Raw genomic sequence first — 18,146 nt, 5'->3', positions numbered from 1 at the left:
CCTCACAAACTCACAATCAGCTGAATTCGTTGGTCTACCTACTATCCTATCTAATCCCGCTCCCTGCTACTCCCTACCTACTCTTGACAATTTGACGCCCATATTTGACGCTCACTGCTTCTAAAATTTCATGGCTTTTAACTTATCCTCCTTGCTTCTAACCACTGACGTTGAGTTCTACATTCTGATGTGTCGAACAATAAGAAGAGCACAGTTGACAGTAGATATACATAGTATAGTAGATATAAGATACATACATATATGGTAGATGTGTATAGGTATCAACCATGGACATAGGAATAGTATTAATATCCTACTATTACTATGTCCATGGTATCAACCCTTGACGCTGAAGCGGTCCCACTGATGTCCGCTAGACTTCGTTTATTTCACAAATTTCCAGTTCCTAAAAGCGCTGCGGGGGGGTTCGGTACACGCAATTGTGACTCTAGCACTGTAGCGATTACGAGCTAGCGCTCACGACCCACACGCAGTGCACACGTTGAGTATACGGTAGTTTATGGGAAATCGTCGGATAGAGAATAATCTTAAAGTCTTATAGGTGCACGATTCAGGTATCACGGTTTCCTTACTTACTAATGTTGGACGTAAAATTAAATCTGTCTAAAGGGAGCGGAATTGACAGGTAAGGAATTGAAATGCTATAAAATCGATTTTTCCCCTTGATAAGAATTTTGACTATTTCTTATACGTTTGCCAATTTATGTACGGTTTTACTTCACAGTGACGTTAGTTAAACTCTCAAAATTGCACTTGTTGGTTTGCAACTACATGCTTTGAATTACTAATGACACAGCATAAGAACTAGAAACTAGTTCCATTCTGTGCCAATGACGCCCCAATTGTTCCGACATATTGGAGTAATGGCGTCTATTTTCACCTTTCATGGAATTTGCTCACCCACTTGTGATCTATTCGGGTTTTCGGCCTTCACAGTTTCTTTCTAGTCAACAAATGTGAGTAACCACTGTCGAATGGGCTTTTTGATCCACTGGAATATTTGAATTCGTTTTTTTTGGTTGTAGGACTATATTTATAACGAAGTTCAATTCACTTTAACCCGGGTCTACAGATACATTAAATGATTAACCGAGATGATAACGAGTGTGATTTTATGGTGGTGTAGTGAATGTAAATCTTTATTGAAAAAAACTTTCCCATTTCTTAGGTAGATGTTTGCTGTCCGAGAATTGAGTAATTTGTAAGAAGCTGCGAGGAGGTCTACTGGGCAAATCGTTGCCAAGATCTTGATTTGAGTGCAGAGGAAATTCCAGGTGACTGAAATGGCAGAGGAAAGTATTGAAGTGAAATCAGCTGGTCCGTCTTCACCTTGTAGTCCTCATAACAATGGAACAGGGAAGCCTAGCAGTCCACCATTACCAGTACTTCGACAACGCAGAGTTAAATTAACGGAGCAACAATTGGAGAGCTCGTCAAGGGATGAATTGGCATTGAAGTGGCGAGAACAGGACTTATATGTGGAATGTCTAGAGGCACAAGCTGCAGCCCAGGAAGGTACTGAGATCACATGAGTGAGCCCACCTCACTTGGCACAATTTCTTCTTAACTGAATTTTCAATACAAAACTGAAATGTCTTGAAAAAGAAAAAAATGAGACTTTTTTAGAGACACTAAGCATAGGGGAAACCTCCATCCCCTAACAGTGTCTATTTGGCTAAACTAATTAAGTTTATAGTGTCTAAGGTATTTTAGCTGTACAGTAGAACCCCCATTAGCCGCAGTGCTCGGGGCCGAGAGATGCACGGATAACTAAAAATATGGTTGATCCGAATCAAATATCATGATTTTTATCACCAACAGAAGTATTGTATTACGTTGTATTGATAGTACATGATGCTTACGATTACTAGTCGAGAATGAAGTCATATTTCAGTCAAACCTGATGAGTGGAGAATATTATATCACAGACAGAGCTCCAGCTGGCGATCCACTGCTAACTGCAGAGTGTTTAATAACATAAATTGTTATACATGAATGAGCCTTTATAGAGATGAGCGCTAAAGCAACGTGTTTCACGTTTGGACATATCTTGCGCCTTGCGCTAGGGACTGTATTCAGTTACACACAGAAAGCGCAAAGATACTTCAGGAACCGGGCGGTTAATGTGATTCCTGGATCACCCGACCCCGATTCATTGGGGTTCTACTGTAGTTTATTTAATTTATAATTAAGTATTTCTGGCAAAATTATCATTGCTGTGGAGCAAATGACAATATGCTAGTAAATGTTAGATCAAGTTAATGGTTGTATGTTATAAGAAAGGGAAGTGACTTCGTTACGTCGCTGAAGTATGCAGTGCGTAAAGAGTACAATATAATTGCAGTTCAGTGCATGTCTGTGCTTTTTGTGTCAGATCTCTCATATGGCGCATTGCCAGAGCATAGTGATTTTTTTTACTCAAAGAAATTTTGTGCTACGGAGACAAAGTGACTCTTCAAGTCCGTTCCATCATAGAATTGTGCATAAATGATCAGTGTGATTCATGTCTTATAATTCATAAGATCGTTGAAAATTTGTGATTAAATTTTCGTGAATTGAAAGCGATTTAAATATATTTAAATTGTTTCGCGTTATAATATCGAGTGGCAGTGCGGTGTTCTGTTAGTTTCATATTTTCAGTCAATGTAGATAAACAAATGTGCAACACTGTAAAACATCGTGCTAGTGCAAGTCCTAACACAACCTGTCATTGTGAGCGATAATAATCTTAAATTAATTTTGTCGTATGGCTCTTCCAATCAGCAAGAAGCTAGCCACTTGACATGATTCTCCAAAGAAGCTATAGCTACCATACCATTTCTGAAAATTTAAAATACACATGGCAGCACACCATTTTGCTTGGAAGTGTTGGGTAAATTACACATCAAAATTGATGACGCCATTTCCTAGTTCAGAATCATTCCAAATTGCTGGATTAGCAACCATAAATCACACGCTAATTACGGATACTGGATCATATAATCCTTCACTAAACATTGTCCTATCGATCTGTAAACATCCATCTACCATCTCCCAAATTCAGGATTATTTCTGCGAATTGGAATATGTTGATCTCATTATTCCGACAAGTTCAATGGATGGTGAGACAACTCTACCAATCTCATGGCAGAAAGATAACATCAGAACAGAACGTGGTCATGGGGAAGCACAGAACTCGTCGTTGGCAACGCTCAACAGCTACACGATCAAAGTATGCGTCAGTTAAGGATGCCAGTTGTCAGGCAGTTAATATAACTATCAATGAACGTCCTTTATGTCTGTACATGGGACATGATAATCGATTCACTATGTCCTGAACCATCATCTTCTAACGTAATAATCGATTAAATTCAATGATTCAAACTTGCATTGTCTCATTCGTCAGTATAGCATCCAAGCGAATCAGTATACAACACTCATATTTTTAATATTCATTCTTTCGACAGATACTGTGAACCCTCTGTGTGACTCCCAAGTTATGTTCACCATTTGAAAGAAGTTACTAAGGGTCATGTTAGAATTGCCAAAATAAAAGGTTTTCAGTATCATAAAATGAGACTAAATCTATCTGAATCTACAACTAAAGTAAATAGCGTTGAAGGCACAACTTCAATAATTTTGGGAGATATCTCATGAATCAAAGACACTCATACTAAAAGATTCCAGTTTTGTTGTTGTGTTGATTACACACTCGGAGTATCACACAGAACATGACTACAAAATTTCTACTGTTACTAAAAATATATCTATGCTCGGATTATAAAATCCCTCACTATCTCTTATACCGTAATGAATTGATCACCAAGTCTATAAACTGTATGTAAAACTTGAGAGGCACAAAGCAGGGGACCATTCTATTATTAGAGTGTTGGAGATTTATTGTTTGCCCTGTTATAGGTGAACTAGCTTCACTGAGAGATTCAGAAGACAAGTACAGGCAACAATGTGCAGAAACATCACACAGAGAGAAGATTTTGGTGAGGAGGCTCGCCTCCAAGGAACAGGAACTGCAAGAATATGTTGTACGTATTTCTAATCCTCTCAAATCCAAACATTGCGCAATTCAAAGACATAACAGAGTTTTACTTTGATCAACTTAGTTGCTCTGCAACAAGCAATTCGTTGCCTGATTAAAGTATGTTTCATTAAACTCGGACATCTATATTTCATGGTACAAATAGACAATTTCTAGGAGCTATGTTGTGGGGAAACTGTAACGTGTTCCCCCTTTGTGTCGTGTATGCCCACTGAAGTTTACACTGAGATTTATTGAATAGTTCAAAAATTATCGATTCTTCAAAGTCTACTTTTTCATATAATTCATTGATTTCTGCTTGCCGTTCTGGATGATCGCTTACCAAGATCTGAGTAGAACTGATTTTCACATGTACAATGGCTGATTTGATTCTTTCAAGTTTTAATGTATACTTTCATTTGTCACATCCCTATAGAATCAGATATCGGAAATGAAAGCTGCTCAGGCACCATCTACAGCAGCCATGAAATCTGCCTTATTGGACCCCGCTGTGAATGTACTTATTCACAGGCTACGACAAGAGCTCATCACAACAAAAGCCAAGTTGGAAGATACACAGAATGAACTTAGCGCTTGGAAGTTTACACCAGATAGGTAATTTATTTAATTTCCATAAATAGCACCAGCTAAAAATTAATATATATTCGGAACAAATTGAGATCCATATTATTTACAGCAATACTGGCAAACGGTTGATGGCAAAATGTAGGCTGCTATATCAAGAGAACGAAGAACTTGGCCGAATGATCGCCAGTGGCCGGATTGCTAAGCTAGAAGGTGAACTAGCGTTACAGAAAAGTTTCAGTGAAGAGGTCAAAAAATCTCAATCTGGTAATTATGTCTTCATTACTTAGACCTTTGGATAAAAACTGTATTGCTAAGATGATACCATTGCACTAACAGAGAACTATGAATTTCCTTGCAGAGTTGGATGAGTTCTTACAAGATTTAGACGAAGACGTGGAAGGTATGCAGAGCACAATTTACTTCTTGCAACAAGAACTTCGTAAGGCCCATGAATCTGTGATGTTACTTCAGCAAGAAAATGTTACGCTCAAGTCCACTCTAGGTGAAAACATAACGAATGGCTTATCCCCTCACACTCCACCAGTCAAGAAAGAGGAAGCAGAAGAATTCAATTCTGCAGAAGAAGTCAGAGCCATGAAAACAGAAGATAGTGAGGTGTGCAAAGGTGCTAGGACTCCACCATTACCGCCTGAGGGTTCACCTCAAAATTACAGGGATAGTGTTGAATTAAGAGAGAGGACAGAGCGTAGGCCTAGTCAGTCGGATCTCCAAATTGACGAGAGTTCCAGTGATTCAGCAGCTCTTATAATAAAAGTTGAAAACGAAGAACTAAGTGACAGGGAGGAAGAGGAACAGGATAACCGCAATAGCAAATGGACGTTGAGAACTAAACTTAATAACAGAGCCAGTAGTGATAAGTCGAATGGAGAAGAAGTGACAAGAAGAACAACTAGGGGTAGGGATAGAGCTAAAAGGGAGCAAAGTGGGGCAGGCAGTGACGAAGAGAGAACTCATAAGAAAAAACGAAGAGAAAGTGTTCTGTCTCTCGATTACAACGAGGCTGACGATGATGCACTGGTACTAACAAACGGTGAGACGCTTCAGAGTGACCCTGAATGAACAGATATTGATGAAAATCGCAAAAGTAAACTTATATGTTGTAGCTAACCCTTGTTTTTCTAATTCTTCTAATCTTTACTCTCAGAGAGCTAGAAACCATTTGCTCCCCTTAAATAGGTCCAAACAGTTTGGTAAAAATAAAGAGTTGAATGACATGCTGTGACGTGTGTGTGTGTGTGTGTGTGTGTGTGTGTGCGCGCGCGGGACTATATGTCTAGATATCTCTACATAGATATATATATATTTATCACTATATTGGGCATATCTGATTGTAGTATACATATATGTATACATAATAGGTCGATATCTAGATATACATTATATCCCAAGTTACGTAGAATAATAATGAATATTGAAATATGTTATCATGATTATTATGTATCCTGACGTTAACACTATCGTTAATAATTAGCGGTCCATTTTGGATTACAAGGTGTATAAAACCGATATGAAATTCAAGCGAGTAGCGAATCGAGGTGTGGAACATGTCATTGTATGCACACATATGAATACACATTACAAAAAATTGGATTTCAAATTCATCCAGTTTGTTTTAGAACAAAAATTCTTGTACTAAGAGCGTTCTTTTGCTGTTTCAATATTAAGCAAAGGATTATCTGTATACTAATTGCTTGTTTCATATTTCCTTTGGCCCTCTCTTCCTCTCGATTATCTACTTTTATCATAATAGTTTTGCCTATTGTGAAATATATATATTTTCAAGAATCATCACGGTTATTTATTCAACTTATATTTTATGAACTGTTATATTGACTGTAAAATATTTATCATTCTCAACAAAGTGGTACGTACGTACGTCCGCGCTCTGAAAAACGCTATGAAGTTTAATGTTATTCTTCAATCACGCAATCCTTCGAGAATCGTTTCAAAAAGTTTCTGATTACTTTCTTCAATCGTAAAAAGTCATCAGCTACGCTAAAAGATCGAAAGATCTGTAACATATACTTCCCATGGTCCATTGCATATTCCAGTTCATAATCTAAGCATCATAAAAATCAATAGAGACTACGTGCAGGCACTTGAAACGGAAACACCACTCAAAATACCAGAAAACTCATCAAAAATGAGACACCCGAATCACGAATAATTCGTGAACGAAGATTCGAAGTTCGAAATATTTTGGAGTGATGCTCATCAACGAATTTATTGAATGCATATAGCCTCTGATTGTACAAGTTTCGAGTGTAGATAGGTAAGGGAAGTCTGAATTCGTTGGTACAGGGTTAAGTTCGTTTGTGGCAGCATAGACAAAGTCTATGGTTGGCAGTTTCTCCCGCAAATGTTGACTCCAATTTATGACTCCGCAAACGGAAAGTAGTATCGAAACCTCTGTGGTGAAACATGGATTAATCGTTGGATTAATCCTTTGGCTAACTATATTAATCCCATCTTCACGGTTTACTGAGGGCCAGATATATGAAGTGTTTTATTTTGTTGATATGATAGTATACATCTGACACTGCAATCGTGTCCGTCCCCGCCTCCAATCGAAGAGCGATATTTTCCTGTTACTGTCACATTCGAAAAACTAACCTCGTAACTTTGTCCTTGTTACTGCTGGTCATTGCCCTCGATACACACGTAAGTTGATTTGCCGTATAAGTTACAATAACCAAATTTGTGTTATAAGTTATTCAAAAGATTGAGCTACAAAACCAATGGTGAAAGCATATTTCAACGATTGACTCAAAAATCTAGTAGTGATCACATTACAATGACTGAAATGATATCCGCTTGGGTGTCTAATTTGTCAAGCGATTTATATTAGCTTAACTCATTAAAATCAAATGAATATTCGATCCTTATGGATGGGTTTTTAATACATGTACATAAAGTTAAACATACAGTCCAGTTACTTTATTCTCATATTTGATCAAACAATGACATTCACACATTTATTTTACTGTTCAATATGAATAAGCAGATTATAATACGAAATCACGTTTTAAGCTGTCCATTTTAAACACCTTGTGTCTAGATGAGTTCCCAAACATTTAATACAGCAGTACCTCGTGCCACATGGGATGCAGGTGTAACTGCATGGAAATCCACAAACAGCACAAAAGTGTCTGTCTGGAAATCGGGAGGGCTGTGATTGAGCTGAACTATAATTAGGTGGTGATGGATTGTAGTTGTGGTCTTCTTCTACTAATTGCGAGAAGGTTTTGCGAAATCTTTGCTTGTAATATTCAGCTGATTTTGTCTTTTTTTTTCTACTTACACTGCGGCTCTCCAATGCTTCTTGGAATTTTGGTACTTTTTTGCTCATGACTGAAAACCGAATATAGGGAACAATGTTTACACGGTCCACATTCGATGTCTCCTAACTACAGCTCATATATATTATCAAAAATATATTACCCAAATCTGCATGGGGATCATCGTGAAAATTATCCTGTTCAAGGGCTTCCAAAGCCTTCCTCTGCCTTCGTTTTCGTACCACATCGTCCAAAATTCTTTTCTGATTTGCATCTTTTATTCTACCCGACTCTCTCGCAGCCATGTTCTCACATGAAGCTATACTGCACTAGATTCTTCCACAATTCTCTGCCTGTTCAATTAATTTTTTTACAAGCCTTTATCTGCTAGTGGGAAAGAAATTTGATCCATAAGATCATCGACTTTTGCTTGTAATGTTTCCAAAATATCCGCAGATATAAACAGGTGGCGTTCGTCGAGGTCTTGAATGATGAATTTTCGGCCCAAGGCAAAAGTTTCGTCGAGATGCAAAAGAAATTGTTTCATAGCAGCATCACTGTTGGATTTAGAACAAAGATTAATTGTGAGACACACTGGTTGACATTTGATAATATTCTATGCATCTAGGGAATAATATGTCCAAGCGCAAAGGATTATCTGCCGATGAGAAGCGTGTTAAAATGCTTCAACTGTTTTATGAGAAAAAGGAATTCTATCAGCTAAAGGATTTGGAAAAAATTGCTCCAAAAGAAAAGGGTATCGTGGCTCAATCTGTCAAAGATATTACACAAACTTTGGTTGATGACGGACTAATTGATACGGCCAAAATTGGAACCTCTATTTATTTCTGGTCATTTCCTGGGTAATTTATGAAGTAAATTTGAGCACATAAAAGTTGGCAGTGTGATCTATACTTAAATGTCCTAACACATATCAATTCACAAACCGTTGTGATTATTTCCAGAAAAAGTATTAAAGCAAATGAGAAAAAAATAGAGGATATCACTCAAAATTTGCTTGAACTTGAAATTAAACTGGCAAAAATCCATCAGGAAATTCTGAACGAAAAAGTAACCAGACTTGATTATCAAGATTTCAATTAAACACAGGTGCAGATTTGTACCAGTTTACATAAAGGCAAAAAAGGAGAGGAGCACAGGAATGCATGCAAAATTAAATGATGTTTTTCGATGTTATACATACTACATCCCATATGATTTGCTACACTTTTCTCAGTCATTTGAATAAACATACAAAGTTGTTTCTTCTGAGGTGAAGCTAGAAGCAGTCTAAGTTACAGGATGAAAATTTGCACCAGTGTTTAACATGAATACATTAGGGATGAGTGTAACCAAAGGGTTCATGTGTTACTAAGCTTCGGTATATTTCGATCTATGTGATGAAAATTTGATCATATTCATGAAATTCAGACAGGAAAGGAAGATACTATAGCAAGACAAAAAATAATGCAAGAGATAACCATGCTGCAGAGAAAGGAGAGTCAACTACAAAATGAAGTTGCAAAGCATGGCGAAAATGAACCCGAGACAATAGCCCAAATGTCCGAAACTGCCCAGGTAAATCTAACTTGAAGATCAAATTTTATTATGCAACACAATGATTTATTTCTGAGGTACAAGAATGGCAGAATGCTGTAATTCGTTTATTAACGGCAAGGTTAACTTTTTTTTTCAGAAGTATAAAGATGCAGTCAATGTATGGACAGATAATGTATTCGCAATTCAGAGGTGGTGTAAAAATAAATTCGATATTTCTGAGACAGATCTAAACAAGCAATTTAATATATCCAGAGATTTAGATTACATCGAATAGGGGTTATAGTATGTTCGTCATTTTGGAATAAAATAAAACTGAAGCAGTAACTACGTCAAAAAGATGCGTATAGTTCGTTTTGTATTTCTTACGTACCATTCAACTAAAATTCCTTTCATAACATTCACCATTGCTTTTTCAACAATTTCTGAATTACTCGCCGTGGAGTTGCGCACCTTCAGAACCAAACTGACCAAAACTAACCAAAGCAAGCAATCTAAAATCTGGTTATAGGATCTTCAGTGATTGTATGGTATGTAGAGATCAGTGCTGCAATAGGCTGCAATGCTCCTCGCTCCCCATCTACACGCGTTGAGCTACACGTATCTGCACGAAACTTTCCTATGATAACCGAACGAAACATCTTGTTCGCGGTTGAACCGATGACGAGCGCGTGTGAAGTACTTCGTGTAGTTCAGTGTAGTCGCGTGGCAGAGTAAAAACCAGTTAAAGGCTGACACCAGACTGACACTGTCTTTCAATATCAAACTATGATATTTTATTTCGCGAATTCAAAAATGATCTTACCATTTTCAATCATACGCAGAGGAATTGCGGCGTCCAGATCATTGAATAATGTCATCAAGCATGTCACTGTTGTTGGAGGTGGCCTCATGGGTGCGGGGATCGCTCAGGTATGTTGAAAAATTAGAATTCATCGATTGTTCAATTACATCACTGAATTGTATCCACCAACAAGGGTGCCCATTTTTTATGCTTACCAGGACAACAATAACAAGTGACTTGAAATTATTTTGCCATGTTATTTAGGATAGTAATCTCAGTAGCCTTAAATTTATTGTAATGGAACTGATTTCAATATAACAGGTAACTGCACAAGCCGGACAGAAAGTCACATTAGTAGATTTGAATACTGATGTCTTAAAGAAAGCAGACGAAAGTATACAGAAGAATTTGAAACGTATTGCAAAAAAATTATACCAGGTAAGCTAAAGATCAAGCTGAACTAAACAAGGATAAGAATTCACAAAAATAAATTTTTCCTCGAATAACTCGTTGCACCTGCTGTAACTAGTTTCATGTAATTATTGACTCACTTTTATAGGATAATCCTGCAGACGGTGAGCAGATGGTACAGGCTGCATTAGCTTGTATTGAAATGAGCACAGACCTTCAAGAGGCCGTTAAAAATACAGACCTTGTGATTGAGGCAATTGTGGAAAACATTGTAGCAAAACATGAGCTTTTTTCCAGCATCGACAATGTGAGTTGGAACTTCAACTGAAATGAGCTTTTACAGAGTTGGGCATTCAAAATGATACTTAGAAATTACTGACAAATCCAACAAGATACAGAAAAATTTTAGATGTAAGAGTTTTTGGAATTCCTGGGTTAAACAAGACAGTGTGATCGCCGATGCTTCATTACCTATTCACAACTAGTTGTTTAGTAATTGTTTTTGGAGGTGATATATTTGTAAAGATGTGAGCGGTTTTCGCATGATGTTGATGTGTCTCCAGTATATTGTGAAGGTTTGATAAAAGTATGTCTGATTCCAGATTGCCCCGGAATCCACAATCTTTGCCAGCAATACATCCTCGCTATCAATTGCCGAGATTGCATCAGTTACTAACCGCCAGGAAAAATTTGCTGGTCTTCATTTCTTCAATCCTGTACCTATAATGAAGTTGCTTGAGGTATTTTTGAGTCTTTTTCTTGTCCGTGGATATAATCATAGGAAATTTCATGATATAATTAATTACAGGTAATTCGAATTCCAGAGACATCGGATGATACATACAATGTTTTAATGACCTGGGGCAATGCCGTGGGCAAAACTTGTATTACTTGCAAAGATACACCGGGATTTGTTGTAAATCGACTACTTGTTCCTTACCTAGCCGAAGCTGTACGTCTTCTAGAGCGTGGCATGTATCTTTGTATCTAAGTCTGGTTTATTTTTAATTCTTCCAATCAATTTATCTCATCAACTCAAATTAGATGATAGTAAAAAATATGCCATACGAATAGCTATTGTACACATGTTAAATAGGAGACGCAAGTGCACGAGACATTGATCTAGCAATGAAATTAGGAGCTGGACATCCAATGGGCCCAATTGAACTTGCAGATTTTGTTGGCCACGATACTACTAAGTCCATCATTGATGGTGGGTGTAGTTTCTTTTTGGTTCTTTTTTCCCAAGATACCACAATTCTGCACCTTAATTATTGTATTACAACTTTGTGGAATTTATTTTAATCGCAGGATGGCACAAGAAATTTCCTGATAACCCAGTATTCAAACCTACTGAAACACTCAACAAACTGGTAAAGGAAGGAAAACTGGGCATCAAATCTGGAGAAGGTTTTTACAAGTACAACAAATAGGCAACAAAGCTGATTTTCTGATCGAGCTAATGTACCCGTTGATTTTTACTCACATTTTTCTAACGTGACAAGGCAGAATTCCGTAATTTCTACATTACTCGCTCAATGGTCCGATTTATTGCGATTCCAAGGTTTCAAGACGTACAAGATTTTATACTAGAGAATAAATACTTTTGTGCCTTATCAAGTAATGCTTTTTTAATATTACATAACACTGCGAATTCAATTTCATGAACATGATGTGTTGATACTCTAATGAATTGAGAGGTGTTTTTGAATTCGCCAGATATCATCGACGGATATCCAGTGAAATTATTAACAGATTAGAAATATTACAGATAATTGAAGTGTTCTTATCATATAGGTATAGATACAGCGTATCATCGGTGATGTCGTAGTCGTGGTTTTTAATCTGTTGTATTGTCTTCAGTTTTCACATACCTGGTTATGCTTTTGTGAACTACTAAAATAAGAAATTATCAAAAATCATATATAGCCTCCGTTGCACGAGATTTTTTTTACTGATTTTCAAAAAAAAAGTCGAGTGTTAAGTAAAGATCGGGTAAGCCCGATATCAAATATGTTATCTTCCATGCTTTAACTACCTGAAAAAAAGTTCATCGTACTACCACAGAGCTGTTAATTTTTATGCCTATGATCATTCTAGGTTTACAGTGATTTTCATGGTATTGAAAAATTCAATCAATGAAAACCTAGAACTGTTTCTTAGAAGTAGGAGTTTTCTAAACTCTGTATTGAGCGTGATTACCTAGATAAAAAAAAAATGTAATCGAGATGTGAGTTGACGTTTAAGCTATCTTGAAATTTTTCATGTTTTTTTTTTCAGTATCCAAAAGCTCGTGGTTGTTCTTCGAGTAATAGCTACGTCCGATATTTCCTGAAAGCGCTGTCAGTAATCTTGTGTCTCTATCACACTACTGGACTTTCTTCAAGCTTCGTCCCTCTCTCTCTAGATTTCAGCGCTTCTAGTACATTAGAACACAGCCAATGGCAGCTGCTGCTATGTGCAAAGTAAAACATCGCAGTCCAGGTTACATGAGGTTACATAATAAGGCGGTATACATATGTGTGCCTTAGCGCAGATAATTACAGATTCTGTTGGATGCCGTTGCTAGTCATTTTAAGAAGAGAGTAGAATGCACGTACGCTAAACAGCGCGTGCCCAATCAACAGATATCCACATACTTAGCTACCTGATCACAAGATCCAGAGACCGCAAGTTTTCACAATGAGGGACACCGGGATGGTGATGTAAACTAAAGTGTAAACGAAGTGGTGATAAATGTGCTATGCAAATTTGACAAACAATCTTAATCGTTGTCAATTGCCATTATCCACTATTCCACAATCAGACGAAACGCTAGTCGATGATGTTATTATGTTTTTGTAGGAGGGGCTATGATATTTTCACTAAGAACTACCATAGAGTATTGTATACACTGTTTTTCTTTTCTGGGTATTTTTACTTTTCTTTTTGATAACAGATAATTAAAAATGGGCACTCTTGATTATAGAAACGATAATTTCCTGTTTTGATATTGTCCACAAAGATGGATGTTCCTCATCAATTGGTGATGTCACAAGAGGGTCCTGGTAGATCCTGTTGGCGTAATAGACCTACGAAGTTTGAGTGTCAGATATCGTCTCCTTCTATAGAATATGAATTACCGTATGGTATGACACCATTAGAATCTCAGGTTGGAGGTCATGCTTTCAGTGAGAGTAGTGGAACCATTGGTAATTATACATGTTTATAATGTTGTGATTAGACAATTTTTTAGTCCCAATGACATATTTGTATTTTTTTCCGTTAGGAATGCTGAAAAGCAGGGATGGCCTGATTTATAAACCTATTGAAAAACCTCTCCTAGGTGAACGCGAAATTACCTTTTATGAAAGGCTTCAAGAGAGTACGGATTCCTCAATACACGAACTTCGTGAATATACACCTCAATATTATGGGACTAAAGAATTGAAGCTAGGTAACAAATGTAAGACCCTAAAAGTCTTTGATAGTCATTTATTGTAGATAAGATATTACTGAAAGTGATTCCCGGTATTGTAGAATAAGTATCTGCTACAACATAAAAGCAATATGGTGCATTAAGCTAAATAACTGTTTATATGAATGATACTTCAACAATTTCGGGCAGTATATTAACAGTTTTTGTTCACCCATTTCCATAGCTGTGAAATTCCTCATACTAGAGGACTTGACCGCAGGAATGTCTGAGCCTTGTGTAATGGATGTGAAAATTGGCAAGCAAACCTGGGACCCACTTGCTGGTCCAGCCAAGAGAGCTGGTGAGGAGAAGAAATATGCTAAATGCAAAGAAAATTATGGATTCTGTATACCTGGGTTTCAGGTTTACAGACTTTCTACTGGCTTTATTAAAAAGTATAGTAAAGATTATGGCAAGAAGCTTGATAAGGAAATGGTTGTAGAAGGTAATGTTTTTCTGATCAGCCGATACTTGACTTAAAATCATCATATTAAACACGAGCCATAATTTTTCTACATTAGAAAAAAAAACGACATAATACCTAATTCAGATGATAGCACTAAGGTTAAATGCAAATTCGGACATGATATGAATTTTTTAATTACAGCAATGGAGTTATTTCTCAATGCTAATCCAGGTCAACCACCTTGCCGCAAATTGATTGTGCAGTTACTATCTACCCTGTGGAAAATTCTAGCATTTTTCCGCTTGCAAACTAAATTGAGGTTTTATGCGAGCTCTGTATTACTTGCGTACGATGCTAAACGCTTACGACAATATTCTAGTCGAACTATACAGAAACCATCTATCAACATCGGTTTGCTGGGATTAAATAATAATTTGAAAATATCTTCAATAGCAAGATCATCATCTTTAAAATTGAATGTACAACCATCGGGTTCTTCAGGTGATGAGGGTTTTTCTGGTCAATTGACCGAAAGTGGACCTATTTTTCAAAAAACAATCAATAACCATTCCCCAATAGCCACACCTGCAATATCACCTATCTTCATGAGACGCAACAACACCAAATTGATTAAGCGGTCTCAAAGTCTGAAGAGAAACGACAGTCTAAGAAGATCTGAATCATTTCATCCACCACCTAGTCCGAATTTTTCCGGGGAGTCCAGCCTTATCAGGAATAACTCATGTGGTAAAGGTATGAATATTGTTATTGAGAAGTTATGTCGTACCCATTCATATACAAATAATTTCGACAAGGACATTATCAAAATTAAAGAGGACTACGCCATTTTATTAGACGAATTGACAATGACTCCTGAAGAGAAGCAAAATTGGGTGCGAGTAAATATGATCGATTTTGCCCATGTTTTTCCTGCTGACAGCGACACTTTGGATTTGAATTATTTAGAAGGTATAAAGAATTTGATTGTATTGTTGGAAGGCTTCTTAAGTCCTGAATGAAGCTGTCACACAAAATTAATTCGACTGTTTCGGTGTGATGCTCTCGGGAAATTTAAATTGGTATCGATTATTGGTATCATAATCATATATTTTACATCGTTTTTGTAAGGTACATTATCACTATGCTTTTTACGCAACCTGCGCGATCTGATACTTATAAATAGCCTTCACTCGTATACCTATACACTGCCGTCCTAAAGTTCTGTTCACAGTTGTTAATTTTTCTCGGCTTGATAATGTTTATGTTAAATTTCAAGTCTAGCAAAGTTTCTCAAAAGAGTTTCCAGAGGTACGGTATAACCTTTACTGTTGGGATATTTGAACAATTTTCTGATGTACGGACTTATCCTCGAATTGTAAGCAAAATAAAAAAAATATTAAAATCATGGTTGTTTGAATCTGTGATATTGTAGTGATAAGACAATTTTTCAGAACATTGAAATTTTTTTTACCGCGCGCTCTCCTGGCCGTATGTCAAGCTTAAATTTTACAGAATCAGGCGTGACCATCTGCAAGAAGGACGTATCAAAAAAAGAAATTCAAAGTTGGAGTATTTTGAAAAAGATGGATTGGTAGGGTTTTCAATAAACTTGGCAATCTTTGATCTTTGACGTTTGAGCATATTTCAGAATTTACCAGATTTACACAAATGATTTTAGCACAACCAGCAATGCTTAGAATACATTTGAACTTGAGAAGCTATACTTCCATGATGTGGATCTATTGCTTCACTATTACCTGTATGTGATGAAATTAATAATCAGCAAGTTCAGTATCATTAGGATTCGTGTGGAAAAATAATGCCGAAAACTATCACTTCACCTTGTCTGAATACTTTATTTTTTTTGTCATCATCCATTAATAAGGCTCTGTAATCAATATGGAGAAGCAAACCAGACTTAATGATATCAATGATTGTTAACCATGTTTTTGTTTAGAGTATGGGACTTTGTGAGATATAAAACTGGAACAATGCTGACTCATTCAAATTGTAAACCAATTAGGTACCCCAGGTCTTTCCTTATTTCGATCTAGGTAGCTCTTGAATGATGATTTTAGTTCACGTAAAGATTTTTCACCATCTTTGAGAGGATCGTCTTCCATATCATTTGTGAACAAGGTTGGGAATACGAATTTGTGGTCCTTGGGCTATGGAAAGATGTAAGAAGATTGAAATAACTAAGATAAGCTGTTCCTATAAAAGAGAAAAACAATGCAGAGATATCTACCAGGGTAACGTAGGCGATCTTGAAATCATCGTCTTTGTGAATGTAACCCTTGAAGGGCTCTTTCTTAAATTCACCCATAGCTATTCTAGTTCGTACATGAACTACAGGTAAGTTGTAAATCTTGGTCAAGTAGTTGGTTATGTCATGTTTTGTCATTTCCATTGAACAATGAAATTGAACAACACATCCAGGCTGGTTCACCTCAGGTTTTACCAGTTTCAGCCAAAAATTCGGTAAAAATATTCTGAGTTGTGGATTGCCTTTTTGATAAATGGGATACCTAAAAATTGTTGAGGTGAATGAACAATTTCATTAAACAAGCATCAAACAAATCATAATTAGATAAAATGTTTAATTCGCACTTCACTAAGCACAGGTGATCCCATTCTGAAATTTGACTTACCAACGGGTAGACATTTTGAGTGATACTAACCGTGTGACTCATTTATTGTCTTTAGCACATTCACTGGTCTCACTACACAGGGCGCCTCTATGCGCCCCTGATCTGTGCGCTTAAAGGAGTGGGGAAGCCGGTGTAGTTATGGCTCATTAGATACCTACATTAGGAAATTGAATTCAAAATAACAATAGCTAGGATGTCTAATCACAAAAGAATTTTTCCTCCCACACACAAATTTTTCAGCCCGCAGCTTTTTTTTCTCATTGCCAGTATAAATAGATTCCAACGAAATTATATCAAAGTATTGGGTAATTAAAATCAATTAAAATCAAGTAGAGTCAGGGAGCCACGGGCGCGCGGTATGTTATGTGGCGTGACCTCTGCTCAGCCCCGAAGGTGACGTCTCACAACAAAACGCTAGCTGCTGGCTACCTGACTCCAGTTTAGCTCTCTTGTAGACCGAGAAATTCGAATATTCCGACGCATGCATGGATTGCGACGAATCAAAGTGGGTCTACGACTAAAACCAATCGATGTCTTATAATTATTCTGCATCGAACAGCGAATAACTGATGATTACTCGATCGATTGCATGAGTAGATGATTTTGGCTTTTAGATTTGGATTCCTGAGCTGATTATACAGCTGTACTGTACTGTATGTAAGATTACTCTCGAAGAACCAAAAAAACTTCGATTTTCAACTTTTTTCGGACAAAGGGCGAGGTCTTTTCGGGACTTTTGACGGGTTCTGACAGATTAGGGTGGTTTGTTCACGATTTTTGGCGTTTTTCGATCCGGAAGGGTGGTTCCTTGGCGATTTGTTGCTTTTTCTGGAAGAAAGGGAAGGGTTTTTGGCGATCATCGACGATTTTCGACCGGGAGATAAGGTTTTCTGGCGATTTTCGGCTTCTCCCACCAGCAGGGCCAGTTTTAGGGTGATTTTTTTTCTCAGATTTGGA

The 18,146-nt window shown here is 37.1% G+C and overlaps 7 protein-coding genes across 15 annotated transcripts; 4 read left to right on the top strand and 3 right to left on the bottom strand.

Moving 5' to 3' along the window:
* Positions 1 to 364: 364 nt before the first annotated feature.
* On the top strand, positions 365 to 6,430 carry LOC105687487 (pre-mRNA-splicing regulator WTAP). Of its 2 annotated transcripts, XM_048654694.1 has the most exons (7): positions 365 to 646; positions 746 to 977; positions 1,190 to 1,536; positions 3,919 to 4,043; positions 4,473 to 4,651; positions 4,734 to 4,888; positions 4,983 to 6,430. In XM_048654694.1, exons 3-7 carry the CDS (start codon positions 1,305 to 1,307, stop codon positions 5,702 to 5,704), a joined length of 1,413 nt encoding a protein of 470 aa, XP_048510651.1. In that variant the 5' UTR covers positions 365 to 646; positions 746 to 977; positions 1,190 to 1,304; the 3' UTR covers positions 5,705 to 6,430. The 2 variants fall into 2 exon arrangements, with proteins under 2 accessions (XP_048510651.1, XP_048510650.1); XM_048654693.1 differs by lacking the exon at positions 746 to 977.
* A 508-nt stretch (positions 6,431 to 6,938) lies between these two features.
* On the top strand, positions 6,939 to 9,821 carry LOC105687556 (meiotic nuclear division protein 1 homolog). Of its 2 annotated transcripts, XM_012403306.3 has the most exons (5): positions 6,939 to 7,306; positions 8,552 to 8,786; positions 8,889 to 8,994; positions 9,355 to 9,501; positions 9,620 to 9,821. In XM_012403306.3, exons 2-5 carry the CDS (start codon positions 8,560 to 8,562, stop codon positions 9,755 to 9,757), a joined length of 618 nt encoding a protein of 205 aa, XP_012258729.2. In that variant the 5' UTR covers positions 6,939 to 7,306; positions 8,552 to 8,559; the 3' UTR covers positions 9,758 to 9,821. The 2 variants fall into 2 exon arrangements, with proteins under 2 accessions (XP_012258729.2, XP_020708841.2); XM_020853182.2 differs by lacking the exon at positions 6,939 to 7,306 and having other exon boundaries at positions 8,542 to 8,786.
* On the bottom strand, positions 7,561 to 8,228 carry LOC105687558 (zinc finger HIT domain-containing protein 1). Its single transcript, XM_012403309.3, has 2 exons — positions 8,087 to 8,228; positions 7,561 to 7,996 (listed from the first exon to the last, which is right to left on the bottom strand). Exons 1-2 carry the CDS (start codon positions 8,226 to 8,228, stop codon positions 7,671 to 7,673), a joined length of 468 nt encoding a protein of 155 aa, XP_012258732.1. The 3' UTR covers positions 7,561 to 7,670.
* LOC105687559 (general transcription factor IIH subunit 5) lies at positions 8,283 to 10,040 on the bottom strand. Its single transcript, XM_012403311.3, has 2 exons — positions 9,854 to 10,040; positions 8,283 to 8,480 (listed from the first exon to the last, which is right to left on the bottom strand). The coding sequence occupies exons 1-2, from the start codon at positions 9,886 to 9,888 to the stop codon at positions 8,294 to 8,296; spliced, it is 222 nt and encodes a 73-aa protein (XP_012258734.1). The 5' UTR covers positions 9,889 to 10,040; the 3' UTR covers positions 8,283 to 8,293.
* Positions 10,041 to 10,102: 62 nt separating this feature from the next.
* On the top strand, positions 10,103 to 12,295 carry LOC105687555 (hydroxyacyl-coenzyme A dehydrogenase, mitochondrial-like). The gene is made up of 7 exons (XM_012403305.3): positions 10,103 to 10,392; positions 10,586 to 10,702; positions 10,824 to 10,982; positions 11,278 to 11,415; positions 11,484 to 11,646; positions 11,772 to 11,888; positions 11,987 to 12,295. Exons 1-7 carry the CDS (start codon positions 10,249 to 10,251, stop codon positions 12,106 to 12,108), a joined length of 960 nt encoding a protein of 319 aa, XP_012258728.2. The 5' UTR covers positions 10,103 to 10,248; the 3' UTR covers positions 12,109 to 12,295.
* Positions 12,296 to 12,439: 144 nt separating this feature from the next.
* On the top strand, positions 12,440 to 15,943 carry LOC105687554 (inositol polyphosphate multikinase). Of its 6 annotated transcripts, none has more exons than XM_048654688.1 (6): positions 12,440 to 12,670; positions 12,956 to 13,556; positions 13,644 to 13,866; positions 13,944 to 14,120; positions 14,317 to 14,577; positions 14,740 to 15,943. In XM_048654688.1, the coding sequence occupies exons 3-6, from the start codon at positions 13,680 to 13,682 to the stop codon at positions 15,555 to 15,557; spliced, it is 1,443 nt and encodes a 480-aa protein (XP_048510645.1). In that variant the 5' UTR covers positions 12,440 to 12,670; positions 12,956 to 13,556; positions 13,644 to 13,679; the 3' UTR covers positions 15,558 to 15,943. The 6 variants fall into 6 exon arrangements, with proteins under 6 accessions (XP_048510645.1, XP_048510647.1, XP_048510646.1 ...); XM_048654690.1 differs by having other exon boundaries at positions 12,956 to 13,561; XM_048654689.1 differs by having other exon boundaries at positions 12,956 to 13,585; positions 13,680 to 13,866.
* A 431-nt stretch (positions 15,944 to 16,374) lies between these two features.
* Positions 16,375 to 17,345, bottom strand: LOC105687557 (39S ribosomal protein L23, mitochondrial). 2 transcript variants are annotated; one of them, XM_012403308.3, is made up of 3 exons: positions 17,190 to 17,345; positions 16,787 to 17,066; positions 16,375 to 16,706 (listed from the first exon to the last, which is right to left on the bottom strand). In XM_012403308.3, the coding sequence occupies exons 1-3, from the start codon at positions 17,201 to 17,203 to the stop codon at positions 16,542 to 16,544; spliced, it is 459 nt and encodes a 152-aa protein (XP_012258731.2). In that variant the 5' UTR covers positions 17,204 to 17,345; the 3' UTR covers positions 16,375 to 16,541. The 2 variants fall into 2 exon arrangements, with proteins under 2 accessions (XP_012258731.2, XP_012258730.2); XM_012403307.3 differs by having other exon boundaries at positions 17,149 to 17,269.
* Between the last annotated feature and the right edge of the window lie 801 nt (positions 17,346 to 18,146).

Source organism: Athalia rosae, chromosome 4 (genome assembly GCF_917208135.1).
Source record: "Athalia rosae chromosome 4, iyAthRosa1.1, whole genome shotgun sequence".
Classification (NCBI taxonomy): Eukaryota; Metazoa; Arthropoda; class Insecta; order Hymenoptera; family Athaliidae; genus Athalia; species Athalia rosae.
This window is presented reverse-complemented; position numbering and strand designations above follow the sequence as displayed.